General features: G+C 42.4%; 1 protein-coding gene across 1 annotated transcript in view; it reads right to left on the reverse strand.

The window, feature by feature from the left end:
- The window catches only part of DNER (delta/notch like EGF repeat containing), a 372,135-nt gene that overhangs the window by 33,014 nt on the left and 318,511 nt on the right, over positions 1-20,610 (reverse strand). Inside the window, exons 9-10 of the mRNA XM_081585417.1 lie at positions 17,766-17,888; positions 3,221-3,334 (exon numbers count right to left, since the gene is read on the reverse strand). Of these exons, the coding sequence (XP_081441543.1) occupies positions 3,221-3,334; positions 17,766-17,888 (237 nt within the window). The remainder of the gene's footprint in view (positions 1-3,220; positions 3,335-17,765; positions 17,889-20,610) is intronic.

Genomic DNA, 20,610 nt, shown 5'->3' on the forward strand with positions numbered 1-20,610 from the left:
GTGACATTTGAGCCTACTTCACTTGGAAGAGTCCCCCTGCGTGCTGTGATCACAGTAAGAAGGATGAAGAGAGGCCTAGGGGTGGACTTTTCACCTAGAACGTGAGTCGGATACGATGTAGCAACTAAACAACAACCAAAAGGTGTATGGCCAGTGGGGTAGGCAGAGGGGATTGAAAGGCAGGAGACGCACAGGAAGAACATTACTGAGAAGAAGAGCGTGACATGGGTGTTGTGGAATCAAGCAGGCAAGGGGGGCCCAGGACAAGCCCGGAAAGACTGAATGCAGTCAAACCTCCCAGGTCTTGATGATCCAGTTAAAAGTCTTAAAGACAATGATATGTCAGTAGCTGTTTTTAAGTAGGGAGAGACAAGATTAGATTTTCATTTAAAAGGTCTCTTCAGAGCTTCCCTGGTGGTTCACTGGAAGAACAATCCGCCTGCCAACACAGGAGATGCGGGTTTGATCCCTGGGTTGGGAAGAACCCCTGGAGAAGGAAATGGCAATTCACTCCAGTATTCTTGCCTGAAAAAAAAATCCCATGGGCAGAGGAGCCTGGCTACAGCCCATGGGGTCACAAAGACTTGGACACTACTTAGTGACTAACATTTTCACTTTCAAGGAAATAAAAGCTCCTTTACACTTTGGATAGGAGTAAATATTGGTACAAGGTTTCTTCCTGGAGAGCAATATGGAAATAAGTATGTATTCTCCTGGATCCTGGGATTCCATTCCTAGGAAAATAGCTCAAAGAAATAATCATACAAGTTCACAAAGACATGCATGCAAGAATATTCACTGTAATATTGTTTACAATAGGAAAAAGTTTCATTTACCCAAAAGTTGAATTGAGCATAGGTAAAAAAAAATCCTGACATATCATGGAATGGATGACAGGACAGCCAATAAAGATGAAAATGATAAACAGAAGCATATTCCTTAATGTGAAAGTGCATTTATGAAATACACATATCTTTAAGTGAAAAATAGTATGAACAGTATGATTCCTTTTATGTTCAAATATGTGCATTTACTGGCTTCCCTCGTGGCTCTGCGGTAAAAAAATCTGCCTGCAATGCAGGAACTGCAGGAGATGTGGGTTTGATCCCTGGGTCAGGAAGATTCCCTGGAGGAGGGCATGGCAACCCACTCCAGTATTCTTGCCTAGAGAATCTCATGGACAGAGGATCCTGGTAGGCCACAGTCCATAGGGTCAAAAAGAGTTGGATATGACTGAAGCGACTTAGCAGGCATGCACATATGCATTTACACTATACACTGTGTCTTAGACACCAAACAGACCTTCAGGAAAACCCCTGGATATATGTTACAAAATGTTAACAATGGCTGTCTCCTAGCAGCACAGTTTTAAGTGGTGGGTTTTATTTGTTTTCCTATGGCACTCTATTTTCTCATTTTTCTTCCAAGCTTTTTATTATTTGTGGGATATAAATGTCTAGGGGAAAAAATGGAATGCTTCCCCAATATTATTTTTGCATTAATTGATGAGAACAAATGTCTTTGCGTGTTTATAAACCGGTCAGAAACAAAATCATCTGCAGATAATTTCCTGAGCGAGCCCACTTCTCAGTCCCAGAAAAAGCCAAAAGGAAAACAAAGGATGTGACGCAGATAAACAGAAGGAAGATCAGAGGTTGCTCCTCCCGATCTTGACTGTTGGCATCTCCCCCAGAAGCACAAATGAGGCTCCCCAGGGATGGACTGGGGGTCCAGGTTCTATGGAATTCTCCAGGGTTGGGGAGGTGGCCACTGTGGCTTAGCAGGGAGAAGTGAGCATGCAAGGCACTCTCCAGCCAATGATAACGTTATTTCCAGAAACGTCAGCGCCCACCTTCTTCTGTCAGCACCCTGTATATTAACCTTTCCCAACCTGCAAGCCAGAGGGACCCTGACGCTTTTGCTGGCTGAGCAAGTGCTGAAAACAGAGACCTGACCCACGCGGAGGCACTCCTGTGCCCAGTTAACAAAGCAAAGGATGGAATCTTCACTACCCAAGTGGTTCCTCATTTCTTTTGAGAATCTGATGAAAATTGAAGAACTTCCCCCTCAGCATTTACACATGCATACAACACTTCACATCTGTTTGGGGTGTTCACAACCCTCTGAGATCTTTGAGGGGTGACTTCAAAGGAGCCCTTGTTAGGCTCGTTCCCCTTGCCACAGCGACTTTTCCCACTCAGACCCAGGGGCCTCCGAGGCTCCTCTTGAACCCAGCCCCGTCCTCCCCACCTGTTCTTCCATCAGATGTCTTCTCCCCCATCCACTCCCTCTGCCCACACCTCTCCTGTCCTCACCTTCACTAATAATTCAAGATCTCCCTCTAATCCCCCCCACCATCTCTCCATTATGCAAAATCCAGATGTTAAAATACGATATTTGCCTTTCTCTTTCTGACTTGCTTCACTCTGTATAAGAGGCTCTAGGGTCATCCACCTCATTAGAACTGACTCAAACGCGAAAGGAGACCCAGACATAAAGAACAGACTTTTGGACTCAGTGGGTGAAGGAAAGGATGGGATGATTTCAGAGAATAGCACTGAAATATATACATTACCATATGTAAAACAGATAACCAGTGGGAGTTTGATGTACGATACAGGGCACCCAAAGCCGGTACTCTGTGACAACCTGGAGGGATGGGGTGGAGAGGGAGGTGGGAGGGGGGTTCAGGATGGAGGGGACACATGTGTGCCTGTGGCCGATTCATACCGATTGATTCATATTGATGTATGGCAAAAACCATCACAAGGTAGTAATTATCCTTCAATTAAAATAAATAGGTAAATCCAGACACTGCCGTATCTTTCAGTAGAAATAAACCTGGTGGTGGAATGCAGTTTCTGCAGAAGACACATTTGACCCTTCCATTCTCCTTCTCGCCTCCATTAGCACTGACACTTTATCAGGTGTGAGTATAATGGCTCATGTCATGTTTCAAAGCTGCAGGTCTGCAAATGTACATAGCAAGGGCAGTCTCAGCAAGTCTCTGAACCAAATGCTGATCTCCTAAGAGTCTCACTTAATGACAACACAGTAAATTGTTTTAGAACAGGTCTCCATCCAAGCGCTGCCTGCTTACCTTCTGCAGTGCAATTCATATTTTGCAATAATGTATGCATAGAGGTTTCTGGGTTTTTCTCACAGCTGCAATCTCAGGGATTTTGCAGTAATTTGAAAACTCAGTTTCTGGCTCACTTGCCTGTAAATCCTGGTGCACAGACACACGTGCCATTGAGACCTTCACTGTCACAGGTACCTCCGTTCAGACAGCTGACATTAGCGCATGGGTCCTTGTAGGATTCACAGTGGATTCCTGCAGAGACACAGATGCAAAAAGGGTAACTTGCTAAGGTCTCCAGCTCCCATGGCCTTTGAAAGGAAAGTGTTCGAATAGACTTGAACAGTGTGGAGGCTGATTCCCAGAGAGGTGCCTGTGTGTGTGCATGTACACGCATGTGTGCACACATGTATATGTATTCACGTGCCCACCCTTTATTTTTGCTGTTGTTTAGTCGCTTGAGTCGTGTCTGACTCTTTTGGACTCTACGGACTGTAGCCCACCAGGCTCCTCTGTCCATGGAATGCTCCAGGCAAGAGTGGAGTGAATTGCCGTTTCTTTCTCCAGGGGATCTTCCCAACCCAGGGATCGAACCCACATCTCCTGCTTTGGCAGGCTAATTCTTTACCACTGAGGCACCAGGGAAGCCCACCCTTGACTTTAAGTTGTAAAAACACACCTTACGAGAAAATAACAAATTCAGTACCTGATCATAAGTCCCACCATAAAGTCTTCTCTGTATTTTCTCTGACCCCACACCCCAAAGTCTGGGCAACAGAAAGTTAAAACTTTGAAAGATAAAATTTATCAGTGATACATGCTTTCTAAGTGTCCAAAAGAAACAGAACGTAGCCAGACAGTCTACAAAAAATGTCAATATAACTGATAAACAGTATCCTGAAGGTAAAGATTTGGAGTCAGATATTTAAATGAGCTCCAGTTGTAGTTTTGGGAAACTGCAGGGGAGAGGAGGTCCTTAGACTTCATCCCCAAAGATCAAACCAGTTCACCACAGATGAAAGGCAACGTGTTGCGCACAGACTGTGTTCCAGACCCTTCTGCTGTGCTTTATGTGTAAGGTGATCCTTGAGTCAACAGTAGGAGACAAATATCCAAATGCAAGGTCACCAAGCTGGCCGGGAGGGACCCAATGATGCTGGTCACTTGAATGTGATCCTGTGCTCGCTGAACAGTTCATGAGATGGAGCTCCGACTGCTGTGGAAATATACAACAGTCTATGGAGCTCTGCACCCATTCAACAACAAACAACAAAAGAGGCATTGAAAAACAGTCTTTATAACAAAAACAGTTCCCCTTGGTGTTAAAAAGTAGTCTATGTGTGTATGTATGTACGCAAAGGCTTGAAGCTGAACTGAGACAAAAATGAATTACTTTGAAAGTCACTTTGTACATTTCTACATTGTTAGAATTTTTCACAATGAGTATATAGCATTTTAACATTTTATTTTTAAAAAGAACTTTAAAAATCCAATGCTCTTCGAAAGGTAGAATTTCTGATGTTTCACTGGAAGGTCAGATGGATGAATAGACTAATCTCTCTTTGTTCCCCTCCCCTTTGGAGAGGAAGAGAAACTACATTCTGTGTAAGAAAGTATATAATGATACACGTATCCCTTCTGACAGCCTCAAGAAACTATAAGCATAAATCAAATAATAAAAGGGTATTTACTTAACTTCCACTTCCTTATTTCACTCATATTGTACAAAGGACTGCCACACCCAGTGACTCATTTTGACACTGAAATTATTCTTGCTGGGACTTCTTTTCTCTCCTTTCTTTCCTAATTTTCAATGCCTTAAGAAGCAAGGTTCAGGAAACGGGATGCGGGGTAGAATGCAAGAGAAAAAGAAAACAGAATTCCCTATCTATCACACTAATGACTTATTGGAGCCTGGTAAAGGGAACAGGAACTAAAAGAGCCTCTTGATGAAGGTGAAAGAGGAGAGGGAAAAAGCTGCCTGAAAACTCAACATTCAAAAAACTAAGGTCATGGCATCCGGTCCCATCACTTTATGGCAAATAGATGGGGAAAAAATGGACACAGTGACAGACTTTATTTTCTTGGGCTCCAAAATCACTGCAGACAGTGATTGCAGCCCTGAAATTAAAAGGTGCTTGTTCCTTGGAAAAAAAGCTGTGACAAACCTAGACAGTATATTAAAAAGCAGAGACATCACTTAACCGACAAAGATCTGTATAGTCAAAGCTATGGTTTTTCCAGTAGTCATGTACTGATGTGAGAGTTGGACGATAAAGAAGGCTTAGCATCAAAGAATTGATGCTTTTGAACTGTGGTGCTGGAGAAGACTCTTGAGCGTCCCTTGGACTGCAAGGAGATCAAACCAGTCCATCCTAAAGGAAAACAATCCTGAATATTCATTGGAAGGACTGATGCTGAAGCTAAAGCTCCAATCCTTTGGCCACCTGATACGAAGAGCCGACTCACTGGAAAAGACTCTGATGCTGGGAAAGATTGAGGGAAGGAGGAGAAGTGGGCGACAGTGGATAAGATGGTTGGATGGCATCGACTACTCAATGGACGTGAGTTTTGGAAAACTCCAGGAGAAATTTGGTGAAGGACAGGGAAGCCTGGTGTGCTTCAGTCACAAAGATTCAGACACAACTTAGCGACTGAACAATGAACAACAACAAAGCATTTTAAAATGGATGCGTTTTCATTTCTTTTTATCCTTTGCCATCATGCCCAACTTGTGAACAATATTCTACCACATATTTTTCTAAAGTGCCTTTCAGATCTTTGCCTGACTTTTCTCCCTGCAACCACCACCCCAAGCCCACTGCCTCATGCCTGGTGGGAAGCACTCCCAGCTCCAAATATCTCCTAGCACCCTCTCTGCCTCCAGAGACTTGATGGCACCTCCCTGACTCATCCTTAACAAACCCAGGGCTCACGGTAAATATTCAAGGTCAAACTAATTTAAAGATTGGGCTTCCCTGGTGGTTGAGTAGTTAGGAGTATGCCTGCCAATGCAGGGGACCCAGGCTCAATCCCCGGTCCGGGAAGATTCCACATGCTGCAGGGCAACTAAGCCTTCATGCCACAACTACTGAGCCTGCACACCTAGAGCCTGTGCTCCACAAGAGGAGCCACTGCAATGGGAAACCTGCATACCTCAACAAGAGCAGCGCCTGTTTGCTGCAGGCAGAGAAAAGCCTGTGGGCAGCAATGAACACCCCGTGCAGCCAAATAATTACTTAATTTAAAAAAAAACTAGTTTAAAGATTAAACCATAAAACTGGTAACCGCTCCTTGCTTGAGTGGGTACAGTCTCTTCACCCAGGAGTCTCTCTTTTCATCTTTCCAGTGATACCCAAGTAGCACAGGCTGAACTGAAAGAGTAAAATGCAAAAGAGCATTTTCTGCTTCCAAGTGTTTATGAAAAACAAGAATTCACACATTTGCAAGTTCAGGGAAGCCTGGTGTGCTACAGTTCATGGGGTCGCAAACAGTCAGACACGACTTAGCGACTGAACAACAACAACAAATTTCTAGGAGGCTGATCACTGGGAACCAGGTGACAAAAAAGGCTTTGGATTTTAATGGGAAATACAGCCACACCAAAGTTCAGAAGTGTTCTGAAATCTAAGAGCAAAAATTTCCATTAGACCTAAAGTAAGAGCAATCAAGGACATGCTTTTCTGGATTTTTAGTAATACATTTGCCAACGTAATCTTAAAATATCCGTATAACTAATACATTAACACACAAATTACTGCATTCCTTAAATAAGGCTGAAAAGCATGTTCTAGGCTGACTAAGCATCTCAACTTTAAAAGCCTTCAGTAAGATACATCTGATGAAAACACTCAAGATAATAAGCAACTTCAATCTTTTGGGTGTTTGGGCAATGATTTTATCCTTTGTTGTTTCTTTTTTCAAAAGATAAGATATTCAGTCATTTGAGGTTCATTGAGAGTTTTCTGGCAACAAGATGGGACAAAAACTAATCTTCAGAGCAACAGGATAACTTCAAAGCAAGACAGTCTCAAACGTCCCCAGAGAGCAGCTTGCCGACTCATGTTTCTATACGCTGGAGCCTCGCTAAGCCCCTTGCAAGAAACACGTACCATGTTGTTCAGTTTGTTGATCAGACCTGAACCACTATGAGCTAGAAATCTTAAATGCAGAGAAGAGATAGTCATGAATACCACTGAGATGCCCAGGATACATCCCCTCCAACTCTGCTCTTCAGGGCCCCTGGGTTCCTGTCATCTGCACCCCAGGGCCCCCATTCCCTCGCACATCACTGAGTGTCGGGCATCTTGTGTCCTCTGAGCATGATGCTTTCCTTCGCCCTCCCTCCTGAAGTTGACTCTCCCAAGACAGGACTCTGTTCTTCTGCCACATTGAGGGCATGTGGAGATTCCATGATTCCAGAGTTCACGGTGTTAAATCATCACTTATGTGTTTTGCTGTCTGATTCCCCCATGTTATCTCTGAGGTCCTTTAGGGCAGAGGCTGTATCAGACCACAGGGAAGAAATGATGGCTATACCACCATAATCCTGTCCTTCCAGGAGGGGCAACAGTCTGTGTACTTTGGCCGATACACAGGTAGGGTTGCCAGAGGAGTGAGACACCATTCCAAATCTGCCTCAGAAACACCCTGTTCTGTCAGGGAAAACCAGGTCCACACTTCAGACTAAGTCTGTAGAATGACGCACGCATCACCCACTGGCAAGGGATGCAGCATGCACTATTACTCAATTTATGTTTAGTCTCAAGCAAAAATAAACTATAAATCAGTCAAAACTAATAAAAAATCATACTTTTTCATTAAGGCATAGAGCAGCAATGTTTCGGAAGAGATCTTTATTTCAACGGGGCTCTTTCTAGCAGCTAATTTTAGAATTAAAATGAGCAAAAATTGAAAGAGTCATGCTCCAATTATAAACCTCTGTTGTCATCACAATTTGGGGGCATGATTAATATTTTCACAACTGAAAAATCTTTATCTCCAAGAAAATTAAGTCAGGTAAAGAAAATTAGCTGGAAGTGTTCTTTGAACTTCCTATTCATTTGAAGACATCATCTTACTTTATTCAAACTGCTTTCCTCCAAGAAAACTTTTCCAGGGTTTCAACCTCACAGAGCTCCACCTTTTCTAATCTGTTTTAGAAATTACAACTGACACCTCGACCTTCGCCTCATTATTTCTCGTGTGTGCCAATCTAAGTCTGCTCTTCTGTTTAAACAACAAGCTGATAAAGGAAGAAACCCTGAGTTATCCATTTTTCTATTAATCACAGTACTTGAGAACGGCTAGGTGTACAATCCAGAAATTCTTGTCCACTGGTTACACAGAGGAAATAATTCTAGACAACAAAGAAAGAGTTCTCATCTTTTCAATTATACATTTTTCTGGACTTTAAAAATCAACAGCTAGGTACAATGTGATCAAACTCACAACCCAATAAACTTATTTCTGAGACTCTATCCCTCCAAAAAAATCCAGAAAGTATGAAAATTATATGAATAAATATGTTCATTCCAGAATTATTTATAGTAGCCTCACATCAGATGTAATAAGGGAATATATCACCATTTAAAATAGAGCTAGTACACTGCTGACACTATGCATAAAATAGATAACTAATGAAAACCTATGGTTTGGCACAGGGAACTCTACTTAATGTACTGTGGTGACATAAAAGGGAAGGAAATCCAAAAGGGAGGGGGATATATGTATATGTATGGCTGATTCTCTCTGCTGCACAGTAGTACACACTGTAAAGCAACAATACTCCAATAAAAATTAATTTAAAAATAAAGTAAAACTAGTAAAACTTGCTAACAATTTCTAAATCAAACATAAATAACTATTTATTTTCATGAATTATTTTCATTATTCATAATCATAACATTTTCATTATTAAAAACTGAAGTATTTTCTTTCTAACTTCCGTCACCAAACATTCCAAGTGGGTATAGTCTTGACCATTAAATTTGTTCTGCTATAAATAATAATTCAGCATAATGTGGGGCTGTAACTTGATGTTTTGGCAACATAAGGTTGATTAATGCTAACCAAAATCCCATGGTGAATGAGCTGTGAACTAGTTTTAAAGAAGTATCAGCTTTACAGTATATAAGAAGAGAGATCACTCTGAGTCCGTCCGTGTATTTTGTTGCTAACAATTTCATAATCCACAGTGGAAACTGACGGGGCAAAAAGCTCAGGTTGCTTTGGTTTATTTTACTAGTGTGTTAAGCAGTAGTTTCCATTCAAGTACAGATAGCTACGGCGTGTTTACTTTGAGTAAGCCACTGTACCAAGAGCAGATGATAAGTTAAAAAAAGAAGACAAAGAAGAAGAGAAGCAAAAAAGAGGGACTTCCTTGGTGGTCCAGTGGTTAAGATTCTTCTCTTCTTGATGAATTCAATACTGGGTCGGGGAAGTTCCACATGACACGCAGTACAACCAAAAAAAAACACATTAATTAACAACAACAACAACAAAAAGCCTGTGTAGTCACTGCCATTCAGGAGATTATAATTAAGTGTCAAGGAAAGGAAAGTCTGGAGCCAGAAAGAGCTGACTACAAGGCTGACCATAACTGTCATACCAAATATCAAGCAAATGCATGGAAAGTTTAGGAAGGAGAAATCATGCCTGTTCGGAGATCAATATTTCAGTCCGTGGATACAGATGCAGGACTGGATGATGGCAAAGAGGAGGAGAGAGAAAGGGCCAAGAAGTGAAGCCTGGAAACAACCTGCATCCATGGTGTCCAGAGGACAAGGATTCTTTCCAAAAGACCAGAGGAAAGACTAGGGTTGGGGTGGAATGGGGAGAGGAACAGAGCTGTGGAAGCTAAAGCAGGTGAGTTTCATGAGGGACCCTGTGATCACAGGGTGATGGGGCAGGAATGTGGAGTTGGAAGCTTTGGGATTTCAGTCTTTAATTAGGTCACTGGACAGCAAGGAGATCAAACCAGTCAATCCTAAGCAAATCAACCCTTGTTTTTCACTGGAACGACTGATGCTGAAGCTGAAGCTCCAGTACTTTTGCCACCTGATGCGAGCAGCCAACTCATTGGAAAAGACCCTGATGGTGGGAAAGATTGAGGGCAGGAGGAGAAGGGGGTGACAGAGGATGAGATGGTTGGATGGCATCATGGACTCACTGGACATGAGTTTGAGCAAGCTCCAGGAAATGGTGAAGGACAAGGAAGCCTGGAGTGTTGCAGTCCAGGGGGTCAAAAAGAGCTGGACAGGACTGAGTGACTGAACCACAGATCCATTTAGCAGAATGAGATCCAAACTGCGAAGGACTATGAAAAGAAAATTAAAGGAAATAGAGGTGTCTCCTATACCAATTCTAAGGAAATTTGGTTGTAAAAGACAGAGGAAGAAGGGAGAAAGTAAGCAGATGAGGATGCAAAGTCAAATAAGAGTCAGACTTGTTTTTTTCAAATTCACATGGAACTTATTTAGAAGTGTGTGCAGGGACATTTCTTTTTTTCTGTCTAGCAAGTCAGTTTTTTTTAGAACCATTTCTTTTTTTTTTTTTAATTAGTTTATTTATCTATTTTTTAACTTTACAATATTGTATGTGTTTTGCCATACATTGACATGAATCCACCATGGGTGTACATGTTTTCTCCTTCCAGAACCCCCCCCCATCTCCCTCCCCATCCCATCCCTCTGGGTCATCCCGGTGCACCAGCCCCGAGCACCCTGTATCATGCATTGAACCTGGACTGGCGATTCGTTTCATATATGATAATTTACATGCTTCAATGGCATTCTCCCATATCATCCCGCCTTCACCCTCTCCCATAGAGTCCAAAATACAGTTCTATACGTCTGTGTCTCTTTTGCTGTCTCGCATTCATGGCTATCTTTACCGATTCACTAAATACCATATATGTGCGTTAGTATACTGTATTGGTGTTTTTCTTTCTGGCTTACTTCACTCTGTATAATAGGCTCCAGTTTCATCCACCTCATTAGAACTGATTCGAATGTATTCTTTTTAATGGTTCAGTAATATTCCATTGTGTATATGTACCACAGCTTCCTTATCCATTCGTCTGCTGATGGGCATCTAGGCTGCTTCCATGTCCTGACTATTATAAACAGTGCTGCAATGAACATTGGGGTACACGTGTCTCTTTCAAGTCTGGTTTCCTCAGTGTGTATGCCCAGCAGTGGGATTGCTGGGTCATATGGCAGTTTTATTTCCAGTTTCTTGAGGAATCTCCACACCATTCTCCATAGTGGCTGTACTAGTTTGCATTCCCACCAACAGTGTAAGAGGGTTTCCTTTTCTCCACACCCTCTCCAGCATTTATTGCTTGTAGACTTTTGGATAGCAGCCATTCTGACAGGCGTGAAATGGTACCTCATTGTGGTTTTGATTGTCATTTCTCTGATAATGAGTGATGTTGAGCATCTTTTCATGTGTTTGTTAGCCATCTGTATGTCCTCTTTGGAGAAGTGGCTGTTCAGTTCTTTGGCCCACTTTTTGATTGGGTCATTTATTTTTCTGGAATTGAGTTGCAGGAGTTGCTTGTATATTTTTGAGATTAATTGTCTGTTGCTTCGTTTGCTATTATTTTCTCCCATTCTGAAGGCTGTCTTTTCACCTTGCTTATAGTTTCCTTTGTTAGCACCATTTCTTAAGGAAGAATTTCCTTCCCATTCATAGCAATTCTTTGTTAAGTGTCATATATTATTAGAGATGAGGGTTTCTAGGCCATTATTCAGTTTTGGTTAGCTGTCCATTCTCGCACCCATTACATGAGAATGCAATAATAACTGCAGCATTATAATGAGTTTCAACATCTGGCAGAAGTTCCTCCTCAATGCCTTCTTTTTTCAAAATGTTCTCAGCTATACTTGCTTGACCTGATTGCACTCATTCTTTACAGGAAGTTGTATTCATTTATTTACACTTTTTAAAAACAGAAAAGATTAGAAATCACCATGCAAAAAGGACATACAAAGTAAGGAAGTTAAAGTACCAATCTTCCCCCCTCAGCATATCACTTACCCAAGGTCTAACTCCAGAAGTGAGTGCTAGTTAAGAACTAATGTTCACTCCTCTGATAGTTTCCTAAGTTTATACAGACTCCTCATATGTAAATACATGTTGGGAAAAATGCTTCCAAAGAGGGACAGGAGAAAGACAGGTCCAGAGTCGTGTGACCTTCCTCTGGATTGAGGGCATAAATTGGCCCCTTCTGCTTTTCTTTTAATCCCTCTACCCCACACCTCAACACCTGCCCATCACTCTAAGTTTAGAAGTTCATTTATTGCTACTTTGCTAAGGTTTACACGCCTGTTCAAACCCAAACCTAAAGGTCTCTATAAATACCTCAAAATGAAATAATCGCTTTACCTGCCCCTTGAGATGAGATTTCTAACACACCTGCATGCCTTCCAATCATTCCCGAACACCCACCAACTCATGTGGTGACACAATCTAGGGTGACCCTCTTCAACGAGTCACACCCTTGTATAATTCCCTCCCCTTGAATGAGAACTTCTAACCAACGGCATTTGGCAATGGTTAAGAAAGTTTGAAGATGCAAAATCTCATCAGTTGACTTTGAGTTAACCTTGAGTGGGCCTGACCTAACTAGGTGAGGGCATTAAGAGGGTTCAGGCCTCTCTTGAAGTAAGAGCTTTGAAATAGCAGAGGTTCTCTCTCATCACTTTCAAGAAGCTGTCAACTATTCTCCAGCCACAAGGATATGAATTCTACCAACAACTTAAGGGGACTTTGAATCTGATCCTTCCCTATTTAAACTTCAGATGAGCATTCAGCTCAGCCAACACCTTGATTCCAGCTTTGGATACCAGACCTTGAACAGAAAATCCATTAATCCATACCTGAATGTAGGAAATTGTTAGCTAATAAAAGGGTGTTGTGTTAAGCCACTACCTTATAATAATTCACTATGCATCAATAATATTAATAATTAATACAGTATGCATGTCTATTCTTTCAAGAGACTTTTCTTCACCACTAAATTAGTGTTTACAATCACATGAATGCCATCTATTTAGGTTTATCACCACAAGAAAAGAAGTCTGCTCAACCTCCTCCCTCTTATTGTCTGTTGTCCCCTATCTGGTTATCTCTGTTCTGATTTAGTTCCAATTTGATGAGTATACCTTGTAAAATAATTTTCTTAGAGAGGGTACATGGGATTCCTTAAGTGTAGAAAATGTCTTTCTTTATCCCTCAAATATAAATGAACCTTTAACTACAAGACTTTTTCTCTGAAAAATATAAAACACTCTTCACTGTTGTTTAGTCTCATTTTATTTTTTTTTAATATTGACTTATTTTGTTGCATCAGGTACTGTTGCAGCACACAGGATCTTTGTTACAGCACACAGACTTCTCTAGTTGGGGGCATGGGCTACAGACCACATGGGCTCAGTAGTTGTAGAACAAGGGCTTAGTTACCCTGAGGCATGTGGATCTTAGCTCCCTGACCAGGGATCGAACCCATGTCTCCCGCATTGGAAGGCAGGTTCTTAACCACTGGACCACCAGGGAAGCCCTTAGCTTCATTTTAAGAGCAGTTCAATGATGATTTGCCTTTCTTTTGTGTGTAACTTGTACTCCCTATGAAGAATCTTGCAAAAAATATTCTCCATATTCTTGGATTTGGAAATTCTACCAGGAAATCACAAATTATATATCATCTCCTTCATTAATCCTCTGGCACTCTGTAAGCCAATTCTATGTGAAAATTTCAGTTTTATTTATGTCATAGACTTCTCCTTCTAGTAGCTGTTTGTTTCTGGTTTTATTCCCATGTGTTCTTTCTTCTTCCCCAGCATCCATCATTCAGATGAAACACTATCTCCTGGATCTTTTCTTCATATTTCATGTCTTTTCACTCACGGTTTCCATGTCTTCATATTTTTACTTCTATCATGACATAGTTCCTCTTTTTGCTTTTCCAGATCTAAATTCAATTTTGAGGGGCATACTTACTTTTTTCACTTCCCTTTTTGAGTGTTTAGAGTTGTAGTTTTTGCTGCAATTTTGTTTTTACTTCCTAGATTTTTTTTTTTCCCTCTCTGAGTTGCTGGTACAGGCTCCCTGGACTGGCCAGGCTTGAGGTTGGCAATGAGACAGATGATACTGGAGATTCTCCTCCAGTGCTGGACAGGCCAGTCAAGCCAGCCCTGTCTACGAGGGGTAGAGGCCTCCAAGTTTGTGCTTTTCATGGCTCTCCAGGTGTGAACAGGGGCCCACTCTCTTTATCTCTCTTTCTCATATACACGCACGCACACACAAAGACCAGCTCAGTCTAACTGCAGTCTTCTTCTTTTTTTAATTAGTGATTATTTTATTTTACTGTTATTTATTTATTTTTGGCTGCAGCAGGTCTACATTGCTACCTGTGGGCTTTCTGTAGTTGCGGTGTGAGGGCTTCTCATTGTGGTGGCTTCTCTTGTTGTGGCACTCAGGCTCTAGATTGCGTGGGCTTCAGTAGTTGTGGCATATGGGCTTAGTTTCTCTGTGGCATATGGAATCTTCCCAGACCAGGGATGGAACCTGAGTCCCCTGCATTGGCAGGTGGATTCTTAACCACTGGACCACCAAGGAAGTCCAGTAGTCCTCTTAAAAAACAGCCAGGAACCATGAGATAAGGAGCCCTTTGTCTCACAGGGTCACATGCAACACACCATAGCGCGTATTTCTCCTCTATAAGCTGAGGGGTCTTTATGGCTCAGCTGGTCTTTGAGTCCTCCGTTCTCCCCAGAACCCTATCCTCTAACCCTGTGGTATGTAAAGGTGCCTGGCACTGCACTCTTTTCTTGAAAACCCACATCCTCAAATGCAATTGAGATCCCCTCCAGGATCTTGAGTCATCTCAAGTCAACTCTACCCTCTTGAGTCATTCACATCAGGGCATCTGTAACTGATGGAGGAAGGTCACAGAAAAATAGAAAGGGTGGAATTAGGAACATATATGGAAGAATTAGCCCTGAGCAGAATGGGGAGCACTTGATAGTTAATAGGGAGGACAATCAAATTTGAGCAGTTGTGATTGCAGATGAGTTTGTAGGGTGGGGCTTCTCAAAGGGCAGCAAGAATCAGCATATTGGCATCATCTGAGAACTTATCAGAAATTCAAATTATTGGGCCCTACCCCAGATATACTGAATCAGGAACTCAAGGGCTGGGGCCCAGCAGACTATGTTCTAAGAAGCCCACCAGCAGATTCTAACACATGCTCAAGTTTGAGAACCACTACTGTAGGACGTGGAAAACTAGGGAAATCTCAAAATGTCTCTAAATGATAACCTCTCTTTCATTCCCTGAAGATGAATGAGTGATTTAGTATAAGGCTTCAGGGAAGCAGCAAAATCTGGGAATACCCACTGAGAAAAATGGATGAAAAAGGTAAAAAAGCTAGGCTCACAGTCCATGAATTTGTGGAGTCACAAGCAGGTCATCATACACTATTTCACTTTTTATTTCTTGGTCATGATATCATGAGCACTGCTTCCAAGCCAGGAACACAAGAAGCAAATTCAGAGTACACCCCATTAATAATTTTGTCATTTATAAAGATGAAACTTACTCCATAAAATTCTATCATAAACTAAAGAATTCTGGGATTTAAATTTTTGAAGCACATCTACCACTACTAATGCTGTCATTGAAGAATCTCAAAATCTCTCAGGAAGCATCAACAAGTCAGTTGAAGAGGTTTATCCAGGGTCATCCGTATGCCAACGGCACAGTGCGGATGAGCTACCTAGGTCTCCGAGTTCATTGTTCTTTTGTTCTTTCCAGACTTGAGACGATGCCTTATTTCCTGATACTCAGATCCACCTAGAACAGAAATCCATGTAGGTGAAGCCAGAACACCTGTCCTCATGGGAGTTGGCAGAGTTCAACTCTAAGTGGGCATCATACCCATGAGAAACATCAGTCTGCTGGACATACAGTAAAGACTGGGTCTGGCTTCAGTTCTTCCACCAGGGGCTAGATCAGGTTCATCCATGGGCCCTACAAGCCTTCAGGGATCACCAGAAAGACCTCTAAATGAAGGTGGGTCCATCCAAAGAGAAGCAACGTCGGCTACAAAGCAAGGTCACTAGTGGATCGATGCTACCAAGCAGGTGGTAGTGTGGGCAACAGGTTAAGTGAAATGGGTATAAATAGAGCCCTCAAAGGCATTACAAAAGTCTACACCAGCGCTGAAGTCATGACTTAGAGAAACACATGCAGGGCAGCTGCTGACCAGGCCCCTGACACAGTGCTGGCCGAGGGTGCTGAGGCTCCAGTGAAGCCACACCAGTGAGCCCACTGGGCAGGCAGATGCAGGGGCTTCTGAAGGCTGACACTACGTCCTCTTGAGTTACTCTCAGATCTTTTTTATGAGTTTACCCACGTAAGGACTTAGAACAGGGTTTGTGTGTGTGTTAGCTGTTGAGTCGTGTCCAGCTCTTTGCAACCCCATGGACCACTGTAGCCCACCAGGCTCCTCTGTCCCTGGAATTCTCTAGGCAAGAGTACTGGCTGCTGCTGCTAAGTCGCTTCAGTCGTGTCCGACTCTGTGCAACGCCATAGACGGCAGCCCACCAGGCTCCGCTGTCCCTGGGATTCTCCAGGCAAGAATACTGGAGTGGGTTGCCATTTCCTTCTCCAGTGCATGAAAGGGAAAAGTGAAAGTGAAGTCGCTCAGTCGTGTCCGACTCTTAGCGACCCCATGGACTGTAGCCTACCAGGCTCCTCCGTCCATGGGATTTTCCAGGCAAGAGTACTGGAGTGGGGTGCCATTGCCTTCTCCAGGGGATCTTCCTGACTCAGGGATGGAACCCAGGACTCCCTCATTGCAGGGAGATTCTTTACCATCTGAGCCACCAGGGAAGCAGAACAGGGTTTGGATGCTATTTAAAAAAAAAAAAAAGTGACAGTGTTAGTTGCTCAGTCATGTCTGACTCTTTGTGACCCATGGACTGTAGCCCACCAGGCTCCTCTGTCCATGGAATTCCCCAGGCAAGAATACTGGAGTGGGTTGCCATGTCCTTCTCCAGGGGATCTTCCCGACCCAGGAATCGAACCTGTGTCTCTTGAGTTTCCTGCACTAACAGGAGGAGTCTTCACCACTACCACCTGAGAACGTTATAAACTCTTCATTGACATCGGCCATTTTTCCAGAGTGACTTTGACACAAGTCCACTCAAATGAACTAACACTTGCATCCTCTTTAACGACTCATTTAACTAGAATGAACTTTTTCTGCCAACGTGTGAGACTCCACCCACCTCCTCCCGCCGAAAAGCACAGCACCGTCTCCTCGCCCAGAGAGCACTTCAGGGCAGGTGCTCTCCTTCCCCGGGGCCACAGCCGCATCCTCTGACCTGAGCCAGAGACTCCACTTCACATTCCTTTTTATCCTCAGCTTTTTACATATGAGAGGAGAAGAGAAGAATGAGAAGAAGGAAAGGACAGGAGCGAGATGCTTCAGTTTATCAAGAGGAGACCAGAGACGTGCACACTGCTCCCGTTGGCCCCCATAAATCATTCCACTGCCAGCATTTGATTCTTATTCTAAACAGCTTCACGCTCCAGGCAGAGGTCTACGCACGTGCATGGAGAAATCCATGACGTCATGGAGAACCACGCCGGCACACGTCCACCTCGTGATGCTCACCTTTGTACTCTGCCAGGCACACGCACTCGTAGCCGTTGACGAGGTCCCTGCAGGTGGCAGCGTTCAGGCACGGGGCGGAGAGACACTCGTCGTATTCCTCCTCACAGTAGAGGCCATGGTAGCCTGAGGGACAGAAGGAAAGATGTGCGGTCAAACCAAAACCATCCTAACGCACACTGGACCAGCCTGCCAGGAAGGCAGTGGGTGTTCAAGGAAAAGTGAGGCACAAACAGATGGGACTGAAGGAGTTGGGTCTCTCGGGATACACTGAAATGTAAATTTCCAGGAAGGTTATGAAGAATCTGTTCTTACCACCTTCTGTCATGAGTCCAACCATTGTCATGATCCACTAGATGACCCCATTATGGTGTCACGTCCACTGGTACTGGTGACCAGGAGACAGGCTATGGACTGCATCTGCTGTGATCACACAGGAGGTAGCAATAGGTACAGGACTTACCAGCCAAACAGCTCCTTTCAAGGATGTGGACTCTATATTTCCTCCAATCAATTAGAAAAACAGACCTAGCTAGAGAGAGTTTTATTCCAGAAGAAAAGGATCCATGATTTCCTTTGTTTTTCAAGTCAGGAATGAAGCTCAGCTAACAAGGGCTTAACTGAACTAACTGAACTTCCTGATGAAATGTGGGGTGGGTGGTTTTTTGTTTATTTAAAATGACAAATATCTAAATTATAATATGGTACTCTGTGCTTAAAGTTTTTAACTGTTAAAAACAGAATAATAGCAACGAAGAAAAAGAACAACAATTTCTCGAGAAGGATGGCTCTTACTCTCTTTTTTTGCAAAACAGGTGTTTATTCTAAAGGACAAGAAGACAACATTCTTTGAGATTCACTCACGAATGTTAGGCTGTTTTTAACTTTTAAAAACATGTGTTCCTGCCAATGTGCAGTGAAACCAGGCCATTTTTTGTCTGGCCCTGTCCAAACAAAGAGAAACATGTGAGCACTTTCAGAAATCACTCTGCCTGTGTTGGTTCTGAATTCAGATAAGCAGAAAAAATAAACGCTTGCTCAAGTGGGCACTGGAACCGCCAGCTCGTTTCCAGCAGCTCAGAGCCAGCCCTGGAGCTCAGAGTGTCCCCTTAGCACAGGCTAATGTGTTGCATTGTTCTGTTTTTGGTGCCTATGGCTAAAGTAGGTTAAGCTCACATTTGCATTATTTATGGAGCACTTTTCAAGTAAGTTGCCATTTCAGTCCTTTGAATTTGTTTCCACCTTTCGGCAGTGCTAGTGGCTCCTTTAAGGGGACCTTGACCTCCCTGAGACAAATACCATATGGATTTCCATTCTTCTATCTCTCCAGGCTTCTTGTAGCTTTACAGAAATATTTCCTATCACCCTTTATCAGATTATTTTAATCATCTAGATCAAAGTTTCTCAACCAACAGCAACTTTGCCCTTCAGAAGATATCTGGCAATGTTTGGAGAGATTTTGAGTTGTCACAGCAAGGGTGGAAAGGAGGGGATTGCTTTTGGCTTCTGGTCTAAGGCTCCTGCAAACCATCCTATGATGCACAGAACAGCCCCCAACAAAAACCCACCCAGCTAAACAGTGAAAGAGACAGATGCAGAAACCCAGATGTAGATTAAGGATCAGCAAATTGTGGTCCACAGGCCAAATTCATCCCTGTTTTTATAAATAAAGTTTTATTGAGACACAATCACACCCATCCACATATATATTGTCTATGGCTGATTTCATACAATGATAGATTGAGTAGCTGCAACAGAGACCATGCGGGTTGGAAACTCCAAAATCTTTACTCTCTGATCGCTTATAACATAAGTCAGGAATTTAGATTTCTGATCTAGATTCAACAGAAAATCTTTCTTTTTACAAGAGTTTTGGATATTAACAATTTATTAAAGATAGACTCTGCAAACAGTTTATTCCACTCTGAAGGATGCCTTTGACTCTGTTGATTGCTTCCTTTGCTGGATAGAAATGTTCATTTTGATATAGTCCTACTTAATGTTTGCTTTTGGTGCCTATACTTTTGGTGTCATATCCAAAAATCAATGCTGAAATCAATTTTATGAAGGTTTTCCCCTAAGTTTTCTTTCAGGAGTTTTATAGTTTCAGGTTCTTAGATTGAAGTCTTTAATTCAGTTGGTGTTGTTTTTGGTGAACTGTGTAAGACAAATGGCCAACAGGTATACAAAAAGGTGTTCAACATCACTAATCATTAGGGAAGTGAAAATCAAAACCACAAAGAAGTATCACCTTATCCCAGTTAAGCTGGCCATTAGAAAACAAAGCAAAAACAGAAAATAACAAGTGTTGTGAAGGATGTGGAAAAATGGGAACTCTCATCCACTGTCGGTGGGAATGTAAAAGGCTGCAGTTGCTGTATAAAACACAAAAAAATACAGAGATTCCTCAAAAATGAAAAATAGAATTACCATATATCTATAACTTCACTTCTAGTTATTTATTCAAAGAATTGAAAATAAGATCTTGCAGATATATTTGCATTCCCGTGTTCATTGTGGCATGCGTCACAGTAGCCAAGAGGTAGAAACAACCTAAATGTCCATCAACAGATGAATGATTACAGAAAATGTGATACAATACATACATACAATGAAATGAAATACTATTCAGTCTTGAAAAAGAAGGAAATCCTGTCATATGTTATAACATGGATGAACCTTGAGGCCATGTGCTAAGTAGAATAAGCCAGTCACAGAAGGAAAAACCCTTCATGATTCCACTCAAATGTGGAATCTAAAATAGTCAGACTCATACAGGCAGAAGAGAATGATAGTTGCTGGGGTGGAGGAGAGGGTAAACAGGGAGTTGCAGTTGAATGGATATAGT

The sequence above is a fragment of the Giraffa tippelskirchi genome, chromosome 3 (assembly GCF_054371585.1).
Source record: "Giraffa tippelskirchi isolate mGirTip1 chromosome 3, T2T-mGirTip1v1.2.pri, whole genome shotgun sequence".
In the NCBI taxonomy this organism is placed as follows: domain Eukaryota; kingdom Metazoa; phylum Chordata; class Mammalia; order Artiodactyla; family Giraffidae; genus Giraffa; species Giraffa tippelskirchi.